The sequence below is a fragment of the Poecilia latipinna genome, unplaced genomic scaffold (genome assembly GCF_001443285.1).
Source record: "Poecilia latipinna isolate Pla-1442-1.1 unplaced genomic scaffold, P_latipinna-1.0 Scaffold37, whole genome shotgun sequence".
In the NCBI taxonomy this organism is placed as follows: Eukaryota; Metazoa; Chordata; class Actinopteri; order Cyprinodontiformes; family Poeciliidae; genus Poecilia; species Poecilia latipinna.
The window spans coordinates 861,910-882,909 of NW_015112653.1; the positions used below are offsets into that span (position 1 = coordinate 861,910).

The window sequence follows — 21,000 nt, forward strand, 5'->3', positions numbered from 1 at the left end:
AAAAGCCGTTTCTCATTTCTGTAAACAGGTTACAAATGCTTTTGTACAATCAGTTCAAGTGAGTATGTATAATTCTCTGCTTTTTCTTACACTTTTGATTGCTTATGTATTACGGATCAAAATGTATTATATGGGTCTCTGTTGAATAGCCTCACCCTCCACAACATTTAAGCATATGTTTGTTGTATAAGCCTTAGAGGCTTGAACAAGTTGTCATAATATGGAAAGCATATACACATTTACATATTTTTTTTTCTTTTTTCTAAATGTGTCCTGATTTTCTCCCAAGCGAATACTGGGTTTCTCCAACAAAGGTAAATGTGTGAAGCGTTAGATCAACCAATGATCAACCAGTTTTCTGAAAAACCTTGAAGGTTTTGATGTTGCATGTCTGACAATGGAATGACCAAGATTTCGGGTGAACAGCCAGAGAGAAGAAGAAGAAGAGGAAGAGGAGTGATGCTGGGGCAAAGGAGCTGGGAGGCAAAACGGAAGAAGAGGCAGAAAGCTGAGGACATATGCCAGTTTCCATCACTTGTTGTAACCCACAAGAAGACACTGATGGAGTTCCTCTTACTCTAATAATCATTCCTCAACCTCAGACAGACTGACACACAGATAGATAGAGCAGCGTTAATAACACAGCCGCTAACGGCTGCGAAAGGATTCGGGCAGGAATAAAGAATCATCCTTGATCTGTTTATTGACCCAGAACATGCAGCCAGAGCTACTATGGTTTTTATCACAACTTCTTTATGTGTTGTTGGATCTAAACTCAACTTGGCTATTTACTGCAGCCAAGTAAATATGTGAAAATTGCTGTTTGCAGATACTTTCTGCCCAATCCACACTGGTGCTTTTTAGCAAAGAGGAATGGAAAATTTTCAGTTTCCACATGTGCAAACCTGGATGAGACATTCTTCAGAAAGACAGGTGGCTAGAATAGCAGTCAATGTATTGACTTGAGAGGCTGAATACAATACAAAGCCACCGTCTTATAAGTAATAAATTTTGCCCTTTTCTTTATTTTTAATTTTACTTGAAATAATAAAAGATTTTCTGATAGATATGTTTCTGTTTTAACATTTAAAGGTGGAATGAATGTGTTTGAGAAGTTGTACTGCATATAGGGTTTAGGTATTTAATTAAATATGGGTTTAAATCTCTATTTTGTCTGCGTCTATCCTGCTCCTGGCTTCGCTCTCTGTAAAACAAGATTATGTGGTGGATAGGATAGGGATATGAGCCGTGGAGCTCTCTCCCAGTCCATCCACGAAGAGGGCAAAACGCGTATTTGTCGGCTCAGACGCAGCAGCAGCAGCAGCAGCATCCTCTCAAAAAGCAGTGCTTTCAGCTGAGCCAGTCAGTGAGTCTCAGCCGGTCCGTGCAGACAGGATGCAGCTGTCCGAGCAGAACCGAGTCTGTAAAGGTGAAAGAGAGTGAAGCTTAAAAACTCTCTCTGATCTCTTTGTTTCTTTATTCCCTCCCCACCCCCCTACCCCATTTCATCGGAGTGGTCGGAGCAGATGCAGCTTCACGGCGGCTTCAGAAGTTGGACAGCCACAGATTTGCATGCCATGACTCTTGAATCTGGACATTCCCAAGGCAGCGCAGCGCAGACGGCGTGGATCATTTTAAAAGCCATTTCGTCTGTCCACATCCCGCGTGTCAGGAGGGTGATCAACATGTGGCGCTTTAAATACTAACAATAATAATAATAATAATAAAAAAAAGAAATGAAGGAATACTGATCTCCGTCCGAACAGCCTCCGGGTGATACCTGTTATTTACAGTAATGGAATGAAGACACTATCCTGAGATATAATGGATGAGAGATCCAGCAAGCTCATCTTGGTTCCCATCTTGGCAGTCCTTTTTGTTATGATAGGTTATCAGTACATTTGTCCAGCGGGCAGCAATTCGTGCCACTTTAAGTCCGAGGAGAGATTCAGAGGGGTGAGCCTGCTTTCTTCCCCGTATCAGGACGCCGATGACTTCTACAGAGATTCCGACCTGGACGATGACGGTCCGCCGAAGGTGCCGTCCAAATTCAACTTCACCGAGAGAGACCTGGACAGACACGTGGAGTTCAACATCAAAGGGGACGACGTGATCGTGTTCCTGCACATCCAGAAGACCGGCGGGACCACCTTCGGCAGGCATCTGGTGAGGAATATTCGTTTGGAGCAGCCGTGCGACTGCAAGCCCGGCCAGAAGAAGTGCACCTGCCACCGGCCGGGCAAAGAGGAGTCCTGGCTCTTCTCCCGGTTCTCCACGGGCTGGAGCTGCGGGCTGCACGCGGACTGGACCGAGCTGACGAACTGCGTTCCGGTCGTAATGGATAAGAAGGAGGCCCAGAGGAATAAAAGGTAATAAATTAACAGGCTCCCTACCCCGTGACATTTAAAAACTGCTGCAGGTTATAAGCAAAGGATTGAGGAGGAATTTGTGATAAATGCTAAATATATTGTGTCTTATGCAAAATTCTGGTGTAGCAACCTCTAAAACTCGCTTATCTTTGTAACAATTAGTTAATTTATGTTACATTTCATGTCATTCTCAGTAAATACGCCCCTATGCAACTCTTCAGCCACTTCTAACTTTTCTATTCAGCAAGTGTTCTTTGGTTCATTTAACCACAAACTCTGTGTATCCATCTTTTTAAGGCTGTTTCAGTTCGAACAATCAATGCTTTTAGCTCCCAGGGAAAAACACACACACACACACACACACACACACACACACACACAAAAAACAACAACAAAAAAAAAAACAATTGAAAGTGGTGCTTTTTTAGAGTCAGACTTGTTCATTTTATTTCCCCTGAACCACAACATTTGCACATCTGCAGGCACCATTTCAATCACATTTTCACCTTTTGTACAGGAAAACATGAAAGTGGTTATCAGATTTGAAGGGCCACCTTCCAAACAATATTAAATGCCCTTTGATAACCAGATCAAACCTTCGGTAAAAATAAAATCTATTAAAAATGAAGGGGAAAACAGCTCCACTAGCTTGCACAGAGGGTCAATAAGTGCTGATAGTCGTTAACTTTTCTTCCTCAAAAATGTTCATGTTATTGCATTGTATTCTATTGGGATTTAGTGTGATCGAAAAATGAAAATACTATGATAACTAGAAATCTACCAATACCAGGTTTTTCCACATAAACTGACTGGATGAGTAGAGAGGACTTTGATCATAGATGCAGCCAACAGGCCCATATTAACAATGGAGGAGCTGCAGAGATCCACAGCTCAGGTGGGATAAGCTGTCCACAAAGCTGCGGATAGAAAGCCATTGTTGAAAGAAAGTCTCCTTCAAAATGTGCCACGGGCCATGCAGAAGAGTGAAAAAGCAAATGTGGAAAAAGTTTCATCTGGTCGAATTTGATGGAAATTGATCTTTCTAACCTATATTCAAAATGCTGTTGGGTGAGAAACTAATACAGCACATCACCCTTAGCAAATGGGCGGAACATGGTGGTGGTGGTTTTTGCTTTTTGTCCACACTGATGAGGAAATGATAGACAGTGTAAACTAAAGAAAATATGTCAGAGAATGCAACAAATGCGGGTGACGCTTTAAGTGTCACGAGGACACTGGTGTCCTCTTATCCAGTCTCACTGAACTTGAGCTACACAGCGAAGAAAAAGAATGATAAAAAATCACAATATCTACATATGCAAACCTAGTAGAGGCATACTTCAAAAGCTTTGCAGCTGTAATTGCAGCAAAATATACTTGTAAATGCTTGATCACCATGTTTCTATTTTAATCCATTTCAGAATAATGCACTATATTGTGTTGGCCTGCAAAGTCCAAACAAAACAGTTTGATGTTTCTTGTTGTAAGGTGACAAAATGTCTAAAAGTTCCCACTCCTTGCTGACCTTTACCGCTGTCCATACATTGCCTAAAGGTGTCTTTTTGGTGTAGAAAATTAATTAAATTGTCTTTTTTTTTTAATCAAAATCTTGATTTGTTTGCCATCTCAGCTAGTGATTTGCTTCAAATTACAATTACCGCACAAGCTTGATGTTATCTGAGAGAAAAAGCAATGAAGATAATTTAAAATTCACTGGGTCTATTTTAGACTGTCGAATCCGCTGCAGACACTTGCAATTACTGGCACAAAAGAGATGCAAAGAGGCACATAGCAATGAGTGCACAAGCGACATACTATACATGCTATATGTCCACGTGTCTGTTTTTCAGCGCAGTAAGCACGTCTGAGCTCACGGATTTTCAAAGCAGCATTAGGTTTCCAGGCTATTCATTAAACAAGGACATTAAAAACTCAGTGTGCCAGAAATGCACGCGGCACACGGAAAGAGCGCTGACCAAAACGTCTCGTAACGTAAGCTGGATTTCTGAACTGCAGAGAATGTCCTTCCTCTTTCAGAAAAAAAAAATACAATCATCCAGCAAAGCACGCAAGCACATGATTTATTTCTGCTGTGCCAAGTGTTTTCTGTACTCTGGGAAGTGCTCGCTGGATGCGACAGCTCTTCATTTCACAGCTGCAGCATCTGTTCTGCACTTACAATCCTCCCGCTGCTTGTTCTTCAGTGGCCTCCCGCAGCATCTATTCTGAGGCTTCTCCTTCTCAACAAGACACAGTGCAGTTAGATTCCCTTTCTGGCCAGCCATTATTTTTGGTGGATTTTTTTTTATTTTTACAATTTTTTTTTGAGGGGGATTTGCTTAATGAAAGGAGTATTAGCGTTATGTATTATGATTCTGAAATGAGCATTAGCCCAATAATACGTTCATTAAGCTAAACAATTGGTCAGAGTGACAATAGCAGCATTGTACTTTCTAATAAGTAGTGAAAGCGTTGAAATCTGCCAACAAAAACCTTTGAGGTTGCCCTGAGAGAATACAAACAGAATGTCAATATCAATTCAGATACCCTGCCCTTGTACTGTGGGTGAACACTCCTCAGATTGACTTTCCTCACACATGCAAGTTGCCGGCTCCTGCAGTGGCAGCAAGAAGAGGTGAAGGAAGGCTGCGATGGCATCCCTTGCGTGGCCTCGCGTGGCCTTTTCAGCCAAGCAGGGTGCGGCGCACGGTAAGTCAGCTGCGCGGCCCGGGAAAGGTCAGGCGTGTCAGGCTGGATCAGCGCGCGTGTCCTGCGGCGTGGCGTCTCTGGAGTGCACTGTCAGTCAGGGGAGAAGTGGAGCAGGCAGGTCGACCCTCTTCGGGGGCATTGTGGAGAAACAAACCTTTAAGTGCTGTCCTCTTAAGTTGCTTTGGTATTACTTATCTGTTTGCATTGGGGCAGGGCTCACCGAGCAGGTAGTTTTTCATCTTCGGGAAGAAATTTCTAAAGGCCTGCAGAGTCTGAGGAGTGCTGGAAGAATTATTTCTGATTGCTACATGTTCATTATTCAATTTTCCAGTCTGGAATTACTCATGTAGATATATTCAGTGTGACACTGGGACACAGCGCAAGGAGCGGCCTTGCAAAATTTATTTCATACAAATGCAAAGAAAGATCTTGAGTAAATCATGTCCTCGGGAGTCTATGTAGTAAAAGGCTGCACTTAAAAATCACAGAAATATTTGATAGGGCTTGCCATCAAAATCAAAACAGGTTCATTTTGTTTCTCACTGTTGCATTTTACAGTGCATTTTCATTCTTTCATCCTCAAACATCTGTTAATGACACAAAGTGAAGCAGCAGTAACAAAGTCGAGGAGGCAAAACTGTAACTATAAATCACACAGTTTGAAATCTTTACATTTGGAAATACAGAATACACCTCAAATAAATCAGTGTCACTTCCAGTTGGACCTTGGTTCTCCAAATCCTTTTATAGATGTGTGGAGCAATTTTCTATTTTTATTCTCACACAGAGCTTTATGATAAAAATATAAACCAACAGAAAAACATGTGTGTATGTATGTAGGCATTGCTGCATAGATGCTTGGTGACACATATCCTTTCAGTTAATTGCCTAAACAAGCACAAACAGCAGTTTATACTGTATGTGCTTATTTAGTGATGGTTCCCTCCTATAGCTAAGACAGAAATAGAAATGTATATTGCTTTGCAAAGTTGTTACTGTTAAGAAATTGATCATGAACATCTTTTTAATACAATAGATTAAATGAGGTGGAATCACCCTTTTCAGTGGACTGATGTAAATTTACCATAATGCAGACTTATTTTTTTAATGCTTCAAACTTGTATGAGATAAAGTCATGCTTACACAGGTGAGGTCCATTTTTTTATACTCCTCATTAAAATGTATAGTTGTCGTCATACATTTGCCATCTTTTATACAATACAAAGATTAATATGTCTTATTATTATTATCTAGCACAGCTACAATGCTCTTTAGATCTGTTTTATTTTCCATCCAGACATGAAAAGCACATCAGACATTTACATTCCTATACCGTACCGAGTTTAAAAGCAATCCTATTGCAATTATTTGTCTAGGTTTAAAAGAATAACCCCTAAAATAGATTACTGGATATTAAATATTTTTGGTTAAAATGAATGATTTTGACTTTTTGTTTAAATCTGCATTAAAAAGATCAGGTTGGTATACATAGTCAACAACAGCATAGTGTTTTTTCAAGAAAAGATAAAACACAACAAACCCAAACATAAACATTCAATCCTCGTAACACTTCATAAAATGTTGCACTAGTTTGCTCTGCTACTTAGCAGGTAAAAGGTTAGCGTTATTGTAAATGAACCAACTCATCCTCTGATGTATTAAGACTAACAAAACAATACAACCCAATGAGAATACCGTCATTATTCAACATGATTCTACTATTTTACTATTTATCATTTCATCCTGTATAAGATTTTTCACAACATCTAGTCAAGAGAGTGTATACCTGAAAATGGCAACGTAATGATGGGAGTCCTTCTTATCATTTTTCTATATCAGCAAACTTGGCAGCAATGTTTGACTTAATGTTTGATTAAAAGTGTCTAACTTCTGTCCCAACTAAATTTTTCTTAAAAACAAGATTAACCCAGCCTTTTTGTTTGTTTGTGTATAACAACAGAGCATATTTTTCACATGTGTCTGATGCAGCTGATGCACTTGTCCCTTATAGATGATAAGCCACTTGTCTAAAACTGTCAACTTCTCCACTTTTGGCCAGCATTGTTACTCTGATTTGCACTAATAGACATCAGAGCACTCCTTGCTGTATCACAAGAGTAGATTCATTTATATTAGCAAGCCATGCAATAGTGATACAAGTCTCACTTTTCTCCACATAATCAGTATTTTATTGGGAAAGGTTTAACTATAGTGTTTAGGTGTCAAAATGTTCTTTGAGAACACAGTTTTTGATGATACTCAAAGAGTGAAAGAGTGAAAACTGAAGCTGAGCACTAGGAAGCATCGATTCGTTGTGATCTGTTGACTTTAACAAATGATTTTAGAAAGCATTATTTTACCTGACAAATATGCTGAGATTATAGACAGTGGTTGTACTTTCTTCAGTGATCTGGCTGTATACTCCCAATCTTAGGTATTTGCTCTACCTTGCTGACTTCGAAGAAAGCCATCCACGTGTCCTGCATAGAAGATCTTTGTAAAAAAAAAAAAAAAAAGAGCTCTCTCCATGCTTTACCTGGAATTACAAGTGGTCACAAATCTATTTGTTATATTCCCTTGAAAAATGCCATCTTTATTCAAGACAACACTCCATGTCCCATTTACAACAATAACCCATCTGACACGGCAGGTTCAGATAATACAAAATCACCCATGCGTGGTTTTCACTTCCCATTTCTAAGAGAGGTGTGGCTAAAAGGGATTTCTTGTTGTCAAATGTGCTTTTAAAATGAATAATCTGCTTTGGAAAAACAATAGAAAGGCTCATTATGATTAATTTATTTTTCATACTTTTAATATTTATAGATTTTAAAGTAAGGAATAAATCATGCATCATTCATTTTAAAACTCTAAAGTATAATTGCTTTTTAAGTCAAATAAGGTTGCATTTTCTTTACTGATGAAGTGCCTTTTACAGAAGCCAGTTCTCATGACTCCACCTAAAATATGATTGTTCAAATGTATGGAATAACTCTCTTTTGTTAAGAAATGCTAATAGAACTTTTATTAACATAAAAAACAGAGCAATGAGATATATTCATGTAAGTATCCACTCTATTTGGGCTTATCCATTTTGAAACAATCCTATAAACAATCCCCTGTTTTACTTACTTGCATGCCTTGCAGAAATGTTTAAAAATCCTTGAATAAAGTCAACCTTTACTTCAGTAGCATAGTTTCACTCTGACCTCTTTAGAAAAAATATATATTTTTTTATTTTGAGTGCATTTATTCACATAGAGAAACCAATTCAAAAATGTTTGAAACAATTACTGGAAACCCATAAACATAATGGATACACTTTTAAAAATGTATGCTTAAATTTTGTAAGAGGATCAGCTAGTAATGTCTAATTAACTCTCCCTGAAGTGAATAATGTGGTGTCACACAGAGGTCTATTTCTTTTAGGCGCTAAAATCTAGGCAGGATAAGGACCTGAGATTAGCTGGCCAAGAAGCACAGTGAAGAGGATGTTAAAGGTGGTAAAAAAGAAAGAAAACCCTGGGAGCCAAATGTTAGAGAGAGGAAAAGGTTTGCTAAACTTTACTGCCACTTTATCTGAAATCATGTGCTTTGGTCAGTTAGGTTTAGCCTTTTGCCAATAAGCTCCCCAGGTAGTTTGTTCATAAAAAACTGCAGCCAACTTGTTATGCATGGAGGAGGATCTCTGATGCTGTGGGCCTGTTTCTATCCCAAAGTGTCGGGAAGCTTGCATGGGATTATTAACTTTTAAAAATACTAGGAGATTTTAAATAGAAATCCGATGAAGTCTACCACTGAGAATTGATTGCCATCGGGTGTTTTAGCAGGATAATGAACTGAAACACAAATGGCCAAATCAACAAAGAAATAGTACAGCTGAGATGAAAATACCTCTGTGGTTGTTTAATCAAACCTTATGAAGTATTAACAAGTCCTGTGTTACTGGTAAAAGGGCGACACCAGAGTATTGACAGTTCTGGTGCGGTGCCATTATTTTTGTTTAAATAACATTTTTAAACCAAATCAATTCCCATCAGTTGTACTTTAATTGGAAACGGCTGCAATTAAAACCAATGTTAGTATCAGTATTAGTGTTAGTTACATGCCCAGGTTCGTGAGAGGAGGCTTGCTTTGTTGCCACACGTGAACCTTCTCTTAGCAGCTCAAATATAAAAGTTTAATTTAACATGGTCAGACGAGCGCATGGATGAACACCGCTGTAGCACATCAGGGATTCACACGTTTCCAGCTGTTTCTGGCTGCGTTCTCCTGCCCTGGAAGGAGGCGAGAGTGCAGGACTTTAATGAGACAGCGAAACAGCAGCACAGCTGACGCCCTGCGGTCACAGATCAGCTCGAATGAGGGAAGCTGGGTGGATTTACAGTTCTGGGCACATCGTTCTGATGTAGGAGGCAGAGCTCTCGTCAGTATGACGGGGTGTTTATAGTGTGTGAAGCTCACAGTGCCCCTGTAGGCCGTCCTGGGCACGAAGATTGCTTTTCATGTGTCATTAATTCAAGTCGTCATCGCTGGCAGGCCTGAGCAGTAATTCAGTTGGTCTGATAATTAAGTGTTACCTCCGCGGAGTGTGCAGCAGCATATGCGAAACACTTGTTTAACGTCATAATAAATATGCTTCAAATCTGACTCAAGATTTGCTTCGGAGGAAACGTATCCCATGAAACCTTAGCTGCCAATTAGTGCTCAGTAATTCTAGTTGCTTATTTATGTTTATTTTGGATGGATAACCGAAGCAAATCCCTGTGATCCTGGAAAAGTGTGAAACTTTTTTCCGTAATTCAATTAAGAGTCTGAGCATTCATTGAATATCTAAATAAACAAAAGTAGCCCTCATATTTGCATTTATAAAATATACTTCAATGGATATTTGTCAATATTCATTTAGTTTGGGAAGTGGTTCTGTGTCGTTTTTTTTTTTTTTTTTAAAAGCCACTTAAGAAAATGAAAACTCTAAAGCTTGGCAGAAAATATCTGCTGGCCTGGCAAATATGATTTTCCAAGGATCTGATTCAGGTCTTTTATTCTAAGAAGTGTAATTTGGTGCACTGGGGGGATACATTTGTACTCCTTCAAAAGATGATGCACTTAATTTGATTTTTTCCCCCACATTACTACTATTTTATCAGCATTGTGTGTTAACACAGCGACAGATTTCAGGTTTGTTATGTAATATGAGCTTTTGATTAGAAGCAGGTCTCTAGACTGAAATAAAACAAAGAAAATCAAAAGCCCTTTAGCTTATCTTCATAGATGTAGTCATCAGATTGATAAGAACAAGTCAGCAGCTGTAGTGATGTGGTGATTTCAGTTTAATGTCCCCATGATGTTAATATTGTGGTCAGCAGCTCAGATGCTCCTGAAATTAGGGGCACAATTATATTTTTCCTCTGTTTCCCCCCCAAATTGTGAAACCATTTGAGTTTTTGGAGGTCAGTGCCTCACAATTGTTTTGAAATTATTATGCGTGGCTTGGAAACCAGAGGCTGTTTCTTCTTAAGTGAATTAACTTTGATTAGCTAAAATATATAGCTCATTCATAAAAATAAGAGACTCTCAAAGTGTACAATGCCTGAAATAATTAAATGATTTGTTTTCATTCAAGTATAATCCCACATTAATTTAAAATTTTGAAAGTAACCTTTATTTTCAGTATATTTATTTTTGTGGTTAAAAAATATATTAAGAAATAACCTATATACATTTTATTACTGTTGAAATTCTAAAATTTCCTAAAGAATAAATATAAATAAAATAGTTTTTATGCATTTTTTTTTACTTTTTTTTTTAACATAGTCCTTTCCTGATTCCTCAATGTGAGACAGTCACCCAGTTCTTATATCTCCTCTTCAAAATGGGAAACACAGGAGAAGCTCGTTAAATAAGGCAGATATGACTTGATCTTCACGATTCTGCAAAAGACTGTGAAAGTAATAGATTTTCCCACCAACTTGCCCATGCCTACAGCCAGAGCAATGATTAAGAAGTTGTAAAAGAATTAAAACTGCGACTGGATGAGAACTCTAATTTATCTTGCTCACACACACACACGCATCGTAGAGGAAGGTGAGGAAGATTAAGAATGTCTCAGTGTTGGAGAACTGGAGCAGCCTTTTTACGAGTGGCATTACGCTGGCGTAATAAAAGATTAATTTATTTTAAGGCTTTCAACGCATCTTAACCAGTGATGCCAATGAAAGTGGTGGGCACCTTTGTTCAGGCTTGGTGTGACTTGACAGATTGACATATCAAAGAGGAATAGTATGACAGCATAGGTGACCGGCTGCGTTGTTTCTCCTCTGGCTCCTACAAGGGCCGACGAAAGGAACGCACCAAGAATAACCGCGTCTTGAGTTGATTTATTGTAGGAAACCTGGAGAAAGGTCATCTGTTTTTATTTGGGGCGAGCCGGTGACATGTAAGTCATACTGTGGGGAGGCTAGGTTAAGCAGAACGCCTCACGCAGCTCCTCCATTTGGATTCAGAGGCTCAATGAGTACCTGGCACACTTAAAGTGTAAGTGCAGGTAGAGTCACCTTCACAGACTAATCCTCTGCTGCATGATCGTGCCACCCAGCAGGATTAAGTTCTGTGTGTTTTTGATGCTGTAACAATTTGTGCTGGCTGGCAGTTTGGTGCAGCGACTAAAACTTTTAAGTGCCGCACCTCTGAATGGCCCCACAAGGAGAGCTGCAGCGACATTTGTGTATGAGAAATATTGCACCAAAATTGCCCACAGCATGTGAAATCTGTTCAGCAAATCGAATATTTACTGCTGGGCTCCTCTCCATCCTTTCTATCGCGTGGATGCAGTCAGACTTGGGAGAGGAATCTGAATAATCACACTTAACAGATTGAAGTCCAGATTGCCTCTTAAAATCCTGCATTTATAAATAGGTTTGTTCCTCTTTAATTTAGGAAGTTGTTTAGACGTTTGAGCAGAATCACACTGTGTTGAAACTCTTTTTCATTCATTTTTCGTTTAGTGTGTGTTACGGTGCCTTTAAAAAAATATATATTTATTTTTTACGCTTTGTCACATTTGTGGTTGTAACATGAAAAATGATATATGGTTTTCAAAATGTTTTACAAATAAAACGTGAGCATTTGTATTTAGCCTCTCTGAGTCAGGACTTGCTGTAATTGCAGCTATAAGTCTCCTGAGGTATCCATCTATCAGCTGTGCACATCTACAGACTGATTGTTTCCTCCGCTCTTCCTTCTAACATACCTGGACCCTACCGAAAGAAAAGCATCAATTTTCAAGCTGTGCCAAGATTCTCAGTTGGGTTTAGGTCTGAATTTTGACTAGGCCATTGTTCTATATGCATACACTTTGATCCAAACCAGCTCTGGCTACATGTTGTCCTGCTTAAGGTTGAACTTTCACCCCAGAGTCAAGTCTTTGACTGATTTTATTATGAGACTCTCCCACATTTAGTTCCATACATCAACTTTACCATCAACCATCTACCGTCAACTTTACTCCACGTCCCACGGAGGTTTCCCACATCATGACCCTGCCACTACCAGAATACTTGTGTTTAGGCTGAGATTACATTGCACACATCTGGATTTGAACTACAAATTACTGGATCTTATTTAGAAATATCAGCGAATGTGGTTGAGAACAAACGCATTTTTATTCATAAAAAAGACAATAAAAGCATAAACTCCCTCGTTTCAGGTTGTCACATAAAATCTCACTAAAATGCATTGGATTTAGTGGTTGAAATGTGTTGTGAGTATTTATTCTTTTAATATTTACAGTGAAACAAATTCATAGCTGAATGTTGCATTAACACTATTATAAAACTATTTTAATAACTTCCATTTTGTGTGTTATGGGAATCAAGTAGCAGTTTCTATCTCAGTTGAAAAGAATTTCACCCTTGGAAACAATTTCTGCTCACACCCGTCTACAATGTTGCAGCATAAATCAAGTCCCGGGCTGCAGTGTAATAAGTATGCATTAAAAAACTGTCTTTATAAGCGTACGGTGCTTCAAGATTGGGGTAACATCTTGTGACATCACAGTGTGCTGGAGTGGAACAAATAGCATTATGTCTCAGCACGTTTTGCGACACAGCACATCAAACTCCTGGTAGGAATCTGATGTCCCTCTGTGTGAGTCATTCCCTCTCGGCATGCCAGATGAATGGCTAAAAGACAGAGCTTTTAAATCCCACCCACAAATCCCGGGATCACTTAACTTCTCATCAGTCCTCATCCAGCGAGGACGAGTCGACCACGACGTGCTTCATTCATCATTCCGTGTGAGGCGCCGTCTCTCACTTTCGGAAACCGAGTTGTGCCTTTTGTTTATCCTCAAGTCGGCCGCGATGAGAGAAAAATGCCCTGACATCGGTGGCATTTCCTGCACTTGCTGGTGCCAGGCATGTCTGCGAATCAAAAGAAGTCACGGAGAGAGGAAACGGCATTAAGTGTCTCTGAGTGGCTCTTCTGAATGATCAAAATGTGTCTCGGTGTCATCAAGAGGTAGATTATTCCATTACTGGGTACTTCAGGTTTGGCTCTATATTTGAATATAGTGCTGTATATACAAGCGAACTTATCATGTGCTTCTTGTGTGTGTGTACACTGAAACAATTGAAAAAGCCACTTTGATAGTTTTCAGTAGCAGTGTTGCTATGCACTTGCAATGTAAAGTAGGGTGCTATCATGACTAATGGACCAAACCTGGATCGTCTATCGACTTTTACAAAAAGACTCAGGGATTGATTTGACTGCTTATACCGCCGCTATAATCTCCCCTCCATTGATACGGTTTCACAGCTATTTGTAAAACTGCAGCTACAGCCCTTTTTAACATCAGGTGTCATGTTGAATTTAATCATATTCGGCTCAGTGTGGAGCCAAGCTCTGTTTTTCTTTGAAGTTTGGCTCACCTTGTCAGGTCTACATAGCATATAATGAACAAATATGTGTGTGGGAGCAACATTTAGGTTTTGAAAGTTCAAGATGAGAAACACAAGTGTTCATAAAAAGTCACTGCATTTTTATTATTATTTTTTGTCGAGGCCACTTTGCTCCCCTGCACAAATAACATTCTGCAACAAATCTTGGATTTGAACCAAAGTGAAAACCAAGAAATAAGGAACAGCTGTCTGGTCAAACAGAGACGAAAGAAACATCAGAAAGGAAGAGAAAAAAAGAGAACGGTTGGCAGAAGGACGCCTGAGTTTTGCAATCAAAACTTCAAGCCGGAGTAGATTTTCCCCAAATATAATATAATATAATGGCTTTGTCACATTAATGTTTCTTGATGCTGACTGTCTTGGTAACTAAGAAGTGTCCAAAATGTAATCGTCACTATATATTAACCTTGAGTAAAAAAACTAAGCCTTCAATGAATTCTAGTATTTTTACAAGAATTTTATAATAGAAAAACAGCAACCGTGTTGCTGAAGTAATATAACATTTATTTTTAAAGCTTACAGTTCAAAATGTTTTGTACATTTTTTTTTTGTTTTCAAGGCAACATGTTGTCTTTATGCCATTTTTTTTAAAGAGAACAAGTATGCTAAGCCTGTGCAGGCTGGTTATTTAGCCATCTTAAAGTTAAATAACATCATTCAGTGTGTATTTACAATACATATATTGATCCGTATCGGTCAAATTTAGAGAAACATCTTTGTTTGGATGTGACAAAGTGACTGTATGTTGCTGGCTCATTGGTAAGTTGCAGATGTTGCTAAAAAGTAGCAGAAAACCAACCATGTTTTTAAGAAAATAAATTGCCTTCCAAATTAAATAAAATATAATTATCTCCTGTTTAGCCAGTCTTATGTGTTTTTAATTTTGCCTTTATCTGCAAAGTAGATCAAGATGAGTGTGGTAAATGTAATTACCACATTCATCAAGATTGTTCTCTAAGAAATGTGTTTAATATGACACATTCTACAAAAAATATATTTAAGATGCTACAATAATGTGTTTGGATAACTCTAATGGGATGCATTTGAAGTTTCTGTCTCCAATTGCATCTGTCGACCATAGTTAAGAAAACTGGCAGCAGTACAGGAAAGAAAGGAAATGTTTTTGAGGCAAATCAAGTAAAGGAATTATGTTTTCTAAGCTGTCAACCTCCTACTGTGATGCCTCAAAATATTAATGGAAAAAAAATTAATGCATTTAAAAGATTTTTCACGTTGTAAAAATAAATTATGCATTTTGAATTCAATCTAAAAAAAACTGAAACAGTTTCACAACAAATTCAATTAAGAGTGCTTTATTGGATTTGCTGTCTGAAACCAAGTCCCGAAGCTACGTCTTATCTCTTTAAGTGAGAAAAGGACGGAGAGTAGCTTTGAGCAACCAGTTTAGCTCAAGACTGTATCCTTGCAGATGATTGATTCAGGTACAGTGAGGAGGCAGAGGAGAAATCGGGCTTCGGGCTGTGTCCTTTAATCACATGGCGTTACCACACAGATAGCATTTATCACCAAATACCAAAAGGATTCAGTTATGGGGGAAAACTGAAACCAGTCTAACCGCTTATATGCAATCTATCCGACACCTCAGAAAAAAAAAAAAAAAACAGCTCTAGAGACTGGCTCCACATCCATTTCCCCTGTAATAGTAGGATCCTCCCAAAGTAATGCCTTGTTCGTACGATTTAGGGCAAAAAAATCGTATTGGGTTTGTTGAGTTGTCGGGTGGATTTCAGCCAGGTGAACCAGTTTGAATTTCAACACATCAGTCCTGCTGGTGCACTTTTCTGGACTGCTGCCCTGGGCAAGATTCTCCTTCTGCACTTAGAATATTTCTTAAATTTTATTAACTCAAGAGCGACAGTGTGAACTGAAGAACAATCTGAGTAACATGAGTATAAATGCACTTAGGTGCATCCTAAGCCTGATTTTGCATGTAGGTTACACAAATACATTTTTAGAATATTCTGAGAAAACTCCTTATTTTCTTTAGCAGATAAAAACATGGGATTTAAATACAAAACTCTGATATTAATGTAGCATAATTTAGTCCAGGTTATATGCGTCATAAGGTGAGTTGATTCTAAGAAAACATTAAAATATCTATTCGGGATTCTAGTGTGTGGTTGTGATTTCGTGTCTTCCCTGAATACAATTCAAGCCTGACTGACATGCAACTCTTTTTTTTTTTTTTTTTTTTTACAAAGAGATACATATCAGAAGAAAATAAAATTAAAAAGATTACTTTAAAAAAATTATTCTAGCAGCATTGTGAATAATCTTGGTCCAAAGTGTATATAAACACAGATGAATCGATTGATTATCCCGTCCTGACAGATTTCCACCTTTGGCGGTGAGCCAGAATTGTCTGAACTTAAACTAATTGTATCTCATAAATCCATGGGTTTCAAAACGCAGCTCATATTTAATTTAGGTTAATCTTCATGTTTTCCATGCAGGATTGGCCCTTTTCTTTGTTTTATATGTAAAAAATTACTTAAACATATCGCAATCTATAGCACATTTATGGACTGTCTGGGGAAAAGTAGATTAAATTCCTCTCAACTCCATTTTTTCCCAATTTATAAGTTATAAAATGCCTGTGTGCTAAAACAATAATGATTAAAAAGAATAACACAGACATGCTGCCGAGGTTCTAACACACTTTCATGTTGGGGTGAAGCGAAAGAGATGTTCCTTATATTGCAGGTAAAGCGGTTTTCAGTGCTGTGGGGAATTTTAACTTAATGTAAAGTACCTAACTTAACTGTTATTTGAATAATTAGTTTAAAAGATGTCTGATTGACCTACCGAGTGAATGTTAGCGATCCAACTCTGTTTCTCGGATCTAGTAAGAGAACGCATGGCGTGTGGTGACCAGAATTTGAGATGGAAAACGTGTCGGATCCGTTTCAACATCTGGAAACTCTCCATTGTGTTTATGCCTATCCGTTGCTGTTTTGCTCTTGTTTTTTTAGGTCTGACAGATGAGAGCTGTAATAGGACTGTAGGCCACCTTTACCCTGCGTGGTTAAATCACCTTCAGAAGCCTTGCTATTCATCCAACAATCCTTTAGTTCACTTTATAATGCTTAAGAGTTCAGATTTGGCTGGAGTTTTTCATAGAACTTCTTATCAACCAGAAGTAAATGTTCCACTATATATTTGGGTTCAAGCACGTAGCTTGGTCAGATATTTGAAAAGACAAATGAAACTGCCAAGAACCACAACCACAGATCTATATATTTTTTTTTTTCTTATATTTGGCCTTGAGTATTATGGTGCACAAGCTGTACTCCCTCCTACGCGCGCCTACCATTAGCTATGATAATGGATTTCTCAGTGGGTCGAGGCGGTATGTTTAAAGACTGTGAAATAATGAGTTTCTGTACAGCAGGACGTTCCTTATGGTCAGGGTGGCGGCTAAAGCTAAAGCTTGTTATAGATTAAATGCAGTCATTGAGTTTGCAGGCCAGTTAAAAGTCAATCATTTAAGATAAAGAAACCTACAAAAGTATTCATACCCCTTCGGCATGTCGGGTGACGTTACAACCAAAAACTTCAATGTTGTTTGGGATCTTAGACCAACTTAAAGTAAATGAGACATAGCTTTCAATCTGTTTGTATAAATAAATACATCTGAAAAAAAAAATGGTGGATACTTTTGCATTCACCACCCACCTGCATCAGCAATTTCAGGAACTTGCTTTGCATCTCTAGAGCTGGAAAATAGCTTAAGGTTTCTCTTCTTTTCATCTCCCTCCATATTTTCTTCAGTTCTTACCTGCTTCCTTGTTTCTGCTGAATTAAAGCCTTCCCACACCATGATACGGCCACCCCCATGTTTCACAGTGGTGATGGTTAGTTGAGGGGAACTTGCAGTGTTGGTTTTCTGCCGGTCATAGCATTTGCTGTAAATTTGAAACAAATAACCATCTTCCACGTTTATCGTTTTCTAGACATAGCTTTTGAGACCCCACAAGTTGGATCTGTTATGACTTTCTTATAACAAGTTTTTTTTAAATTATTATTATTTTTATACAGGCCCTAACCTGTTCTCTGGCACCCTGGTTCACTAATGTTTTCTAACTAAAATTTGAAGCCTTCAAGAAATATCTTTATTAAATGAAACGATTAAACTATGGTACATAATGACCTGGAGAGAACCCACACATGCAAACTCTTGGTCCGGGATTCAAACCCAGAATTTTCTTGCTGCAAGGCAGCAGTGTTGCTACCAGCTGTGCCACTGTGTAGCCCCGCTATGTTAATACTAAGAAGAAAATCTAAAGATCTTAAAACAAGATGCATCCACAGGGAGCCTTTCCACAGAGTTTTCATTCTGCTGTTTACCTTGAAATGAAAAGCGTCGCGATATAAGGCTACACATCTAAGTCAAATTTTAATAGTTTAAATAGCAAAGACACGGACCAAAGCTCTCTGAGGACCTTTACAGCAGCGCTTTATAATTCAGAGCAAACAGACGCCTGCTTGTGTAAACCCTTCATAAGCAGCTGTGTTTTCCATGTTAAGAAGACAAATAATGTCTGAGCAAGGGCAGACACGCTGTTTTTAATTACCTCTCCACACTTGCAATCACAGCAATTCTCTTGTCCGCTGAGTTGTCTGCCTAAAGTGGATCAAAGTCAAAAGTGTCCCAGCAGTGCGCATTCCAGATGAGCCTTTGGTTGTTTTAATAACTGTAATGTGAAAGCTACAGGGAAATATGCAGCACTGCTTCTATTTTTCTTTTCTTTTTTTTTTTTTTTTTTTATGTCAGTGAACATTTGGAGGCTCTGACTCACCGAAACCGTTGCAGATTGAAATTCCTGTCATATTTACAGATTGACAGGTCATCCAGAAATTTTTCATTCATGGCAGCGGATGGAAATGAAACAACCTAAAGGGGCGCCCTGCCGCGCCAACATCGCTTACTGATGTGCAGCGGAGGAGGGAGAGTGACATTTAACAGCGTGAGGATGAGGAGGCTCTGACCAATTCACACCAGATGCCTTGTAAACATACAGAAACAGACCTGCTGATCTTTAAAAAAAAAAAAAAAAGGAGTGAGGAGAGCCTGGAGGTGTGGGGGGTGGCGGGGGGCGAAGCGAGCCACATGGCTGAGGGAGTTATTTCATCAAGCTTCCACCTTGCTGCAGTCAAGGGAGACAAACAGTAAAATCAATACTCCCACTCAGGACAGTTCACTACAAGGGCCTCCCTCAGCACAGCTGTCTGTCAGAATCAGTCCCTCAAGCGGGATGGGAACTGCTGACAAGCTGGGTGTCAGGCTGTGCTGATCATACTGTCGGAGTGCAACTAAAGTCCTCTTCAGTACCGCAGGCACGATCGCAAACACAGGCACAAACTGTGGCTTATCCGCCTTTTTTCACCTCACGCCTCAGAGACATTTTCGGATTACATCTGTGCAGGAACAAAATTGTGTGTGTAATCAACATCCATTTCACAGCATCAGCGCAGCAGAGCTGTGAGGATGTTGTGGGGTCAGATTTTCCTCTTCACCAAAGTTAAAGTTCTGTGTTTTTGTCCATTTTTAAGGATAGAGTTCTGAGATTCGTGAATTTTCAAATGGATGGACAGGTGGGTGGAAAATAATAAAGTGACTAGAGACCGTGATGTCCTGAATTTGTGAATTTAGACTAAAAAAAAAAAAAAAAAAAACTTCTCTTCCTCATTTTCCCATCTCGTCAGGATAAACATAAAAGACCAAATGCCAAAAAAAGAAAAAAATGAAGCTGTAATTATGTTAGAAACTCGAGCTCTCCATCACACTCATGATTGCAGATGGCTCATCAAGAATCTAAGCAAACAATTTGCGCTAGATTTTTTTTTTTTTGATACCTTTATCTATTCCATTAATAGCTCTGTAAATGGGGAGTGGGTGGATAACAGACCAACAGCCACGTTTATCCTCTGTGTTTCCTGTGTGTGTGTGGGAATGAGGGGGCCCATCAGAGAGCCCTGCCAATGGTAATGAAGCCACCACTATAAATGGGCTAGTCAGTCATGATTAACTGCCGTGTCATGCCTGAAGTAATTGCCTTAATTAGCTATTGAGCAGGTTTCAGGGTTAATGGGACACCAGGTTTGCAGTGAACCTGATTTACTGGTGGAAGGTAATGATTTTACTCTCTTCTTCCCCCTCATTCTGTGAAATGATTTGATTAACAGTAAGGGAAAACCAGACCCCCTTGTTTGTTAATACAAAATCAATTTCATGGCTGGCTGAGCCATCTCTGACGGTGTTTTCGTTGGGCGAGCAAGGTCTTCAGTCAGCCACTGGAGACAGAACAAACACAGACAGGCCTGTTGAGGAGTACAGGCGGTAAATCTGCCCATCTCGGCGCAAGGAGCAGGCACGCTGCTTGGGAGCTGGCAGCTCCTTCTAATTGCCCACAAATTTACCTCAGCTTGGATTTTCTGCCATTACCAGCAGTCGGTTTTTCCTGAGACTCTGTCAGAGATAAGTCTGTGTGAGCAGTTAGGAAAGAGGCAGGTACCATAAAGTCTCCCCTGCGAGACTAGATCAATGTGTTTAGAACAGTGTTTTGTGTGAAGTGCCGGTGGGGAAAACATAAAAATATTTCTCTTCAATCTCCATATGGCGAAGCCATTTAATTAGCAAAGCTGGTCTTTTATTGAACAGAGGTTTTTACTGTTAACATCCAATATTTCTCACTGAAGACAGATAAACTCTCTGGCTCAGATTGTTTGTGGCATATTGTTCTTTCAGCAGAGCTTGGGCTGCGGAGTTTTGGGGCTGATAAGCAGACGGGATTGGGCAGTTTAATGGTATCGTCTTTGGATTGAGGAAATCACGATAGACAATATTTCAGATGTTTATAAATTCTCTCTGACAAAAAAAAAAAAAAAAAAAAAAAAAGAAATTAAGCCTTTTAATTTTTGAGTTCATTTGGGTTTCCCCA

At 39.0% G+C, this 21,000-nt stretch overlaps 1 protein-coding gene across 2 annotated transcripts in view; it reads left to right on the top strand.

The window, feature by feature from the left end:
- The first annotated feature begins 1,413 nt into the window (after positions 1-1,413).
- hs6st3b (heparan sulfate 6-O-sulfotransferase 3b) overlaps positions 1,414-21,000 on the top strand; it is a 78,197-nt gene continuing 58,610 nt past the window's right edge. For both annotated transcript variants that reach the window (XM_015044987.1, XM_015044996.1), the window contains exon 1: positions 1,414-2,369. In XM_015044987.1, the coding sequence (XP_014900473.1) occupies positions 1,825-2,369 (545 nt within the window). In that variant the 5' untranslated portion in view covers positions 1,414-1,824. The remainder of the gene's footprint in view (positions 2,370-21,000) is intronic.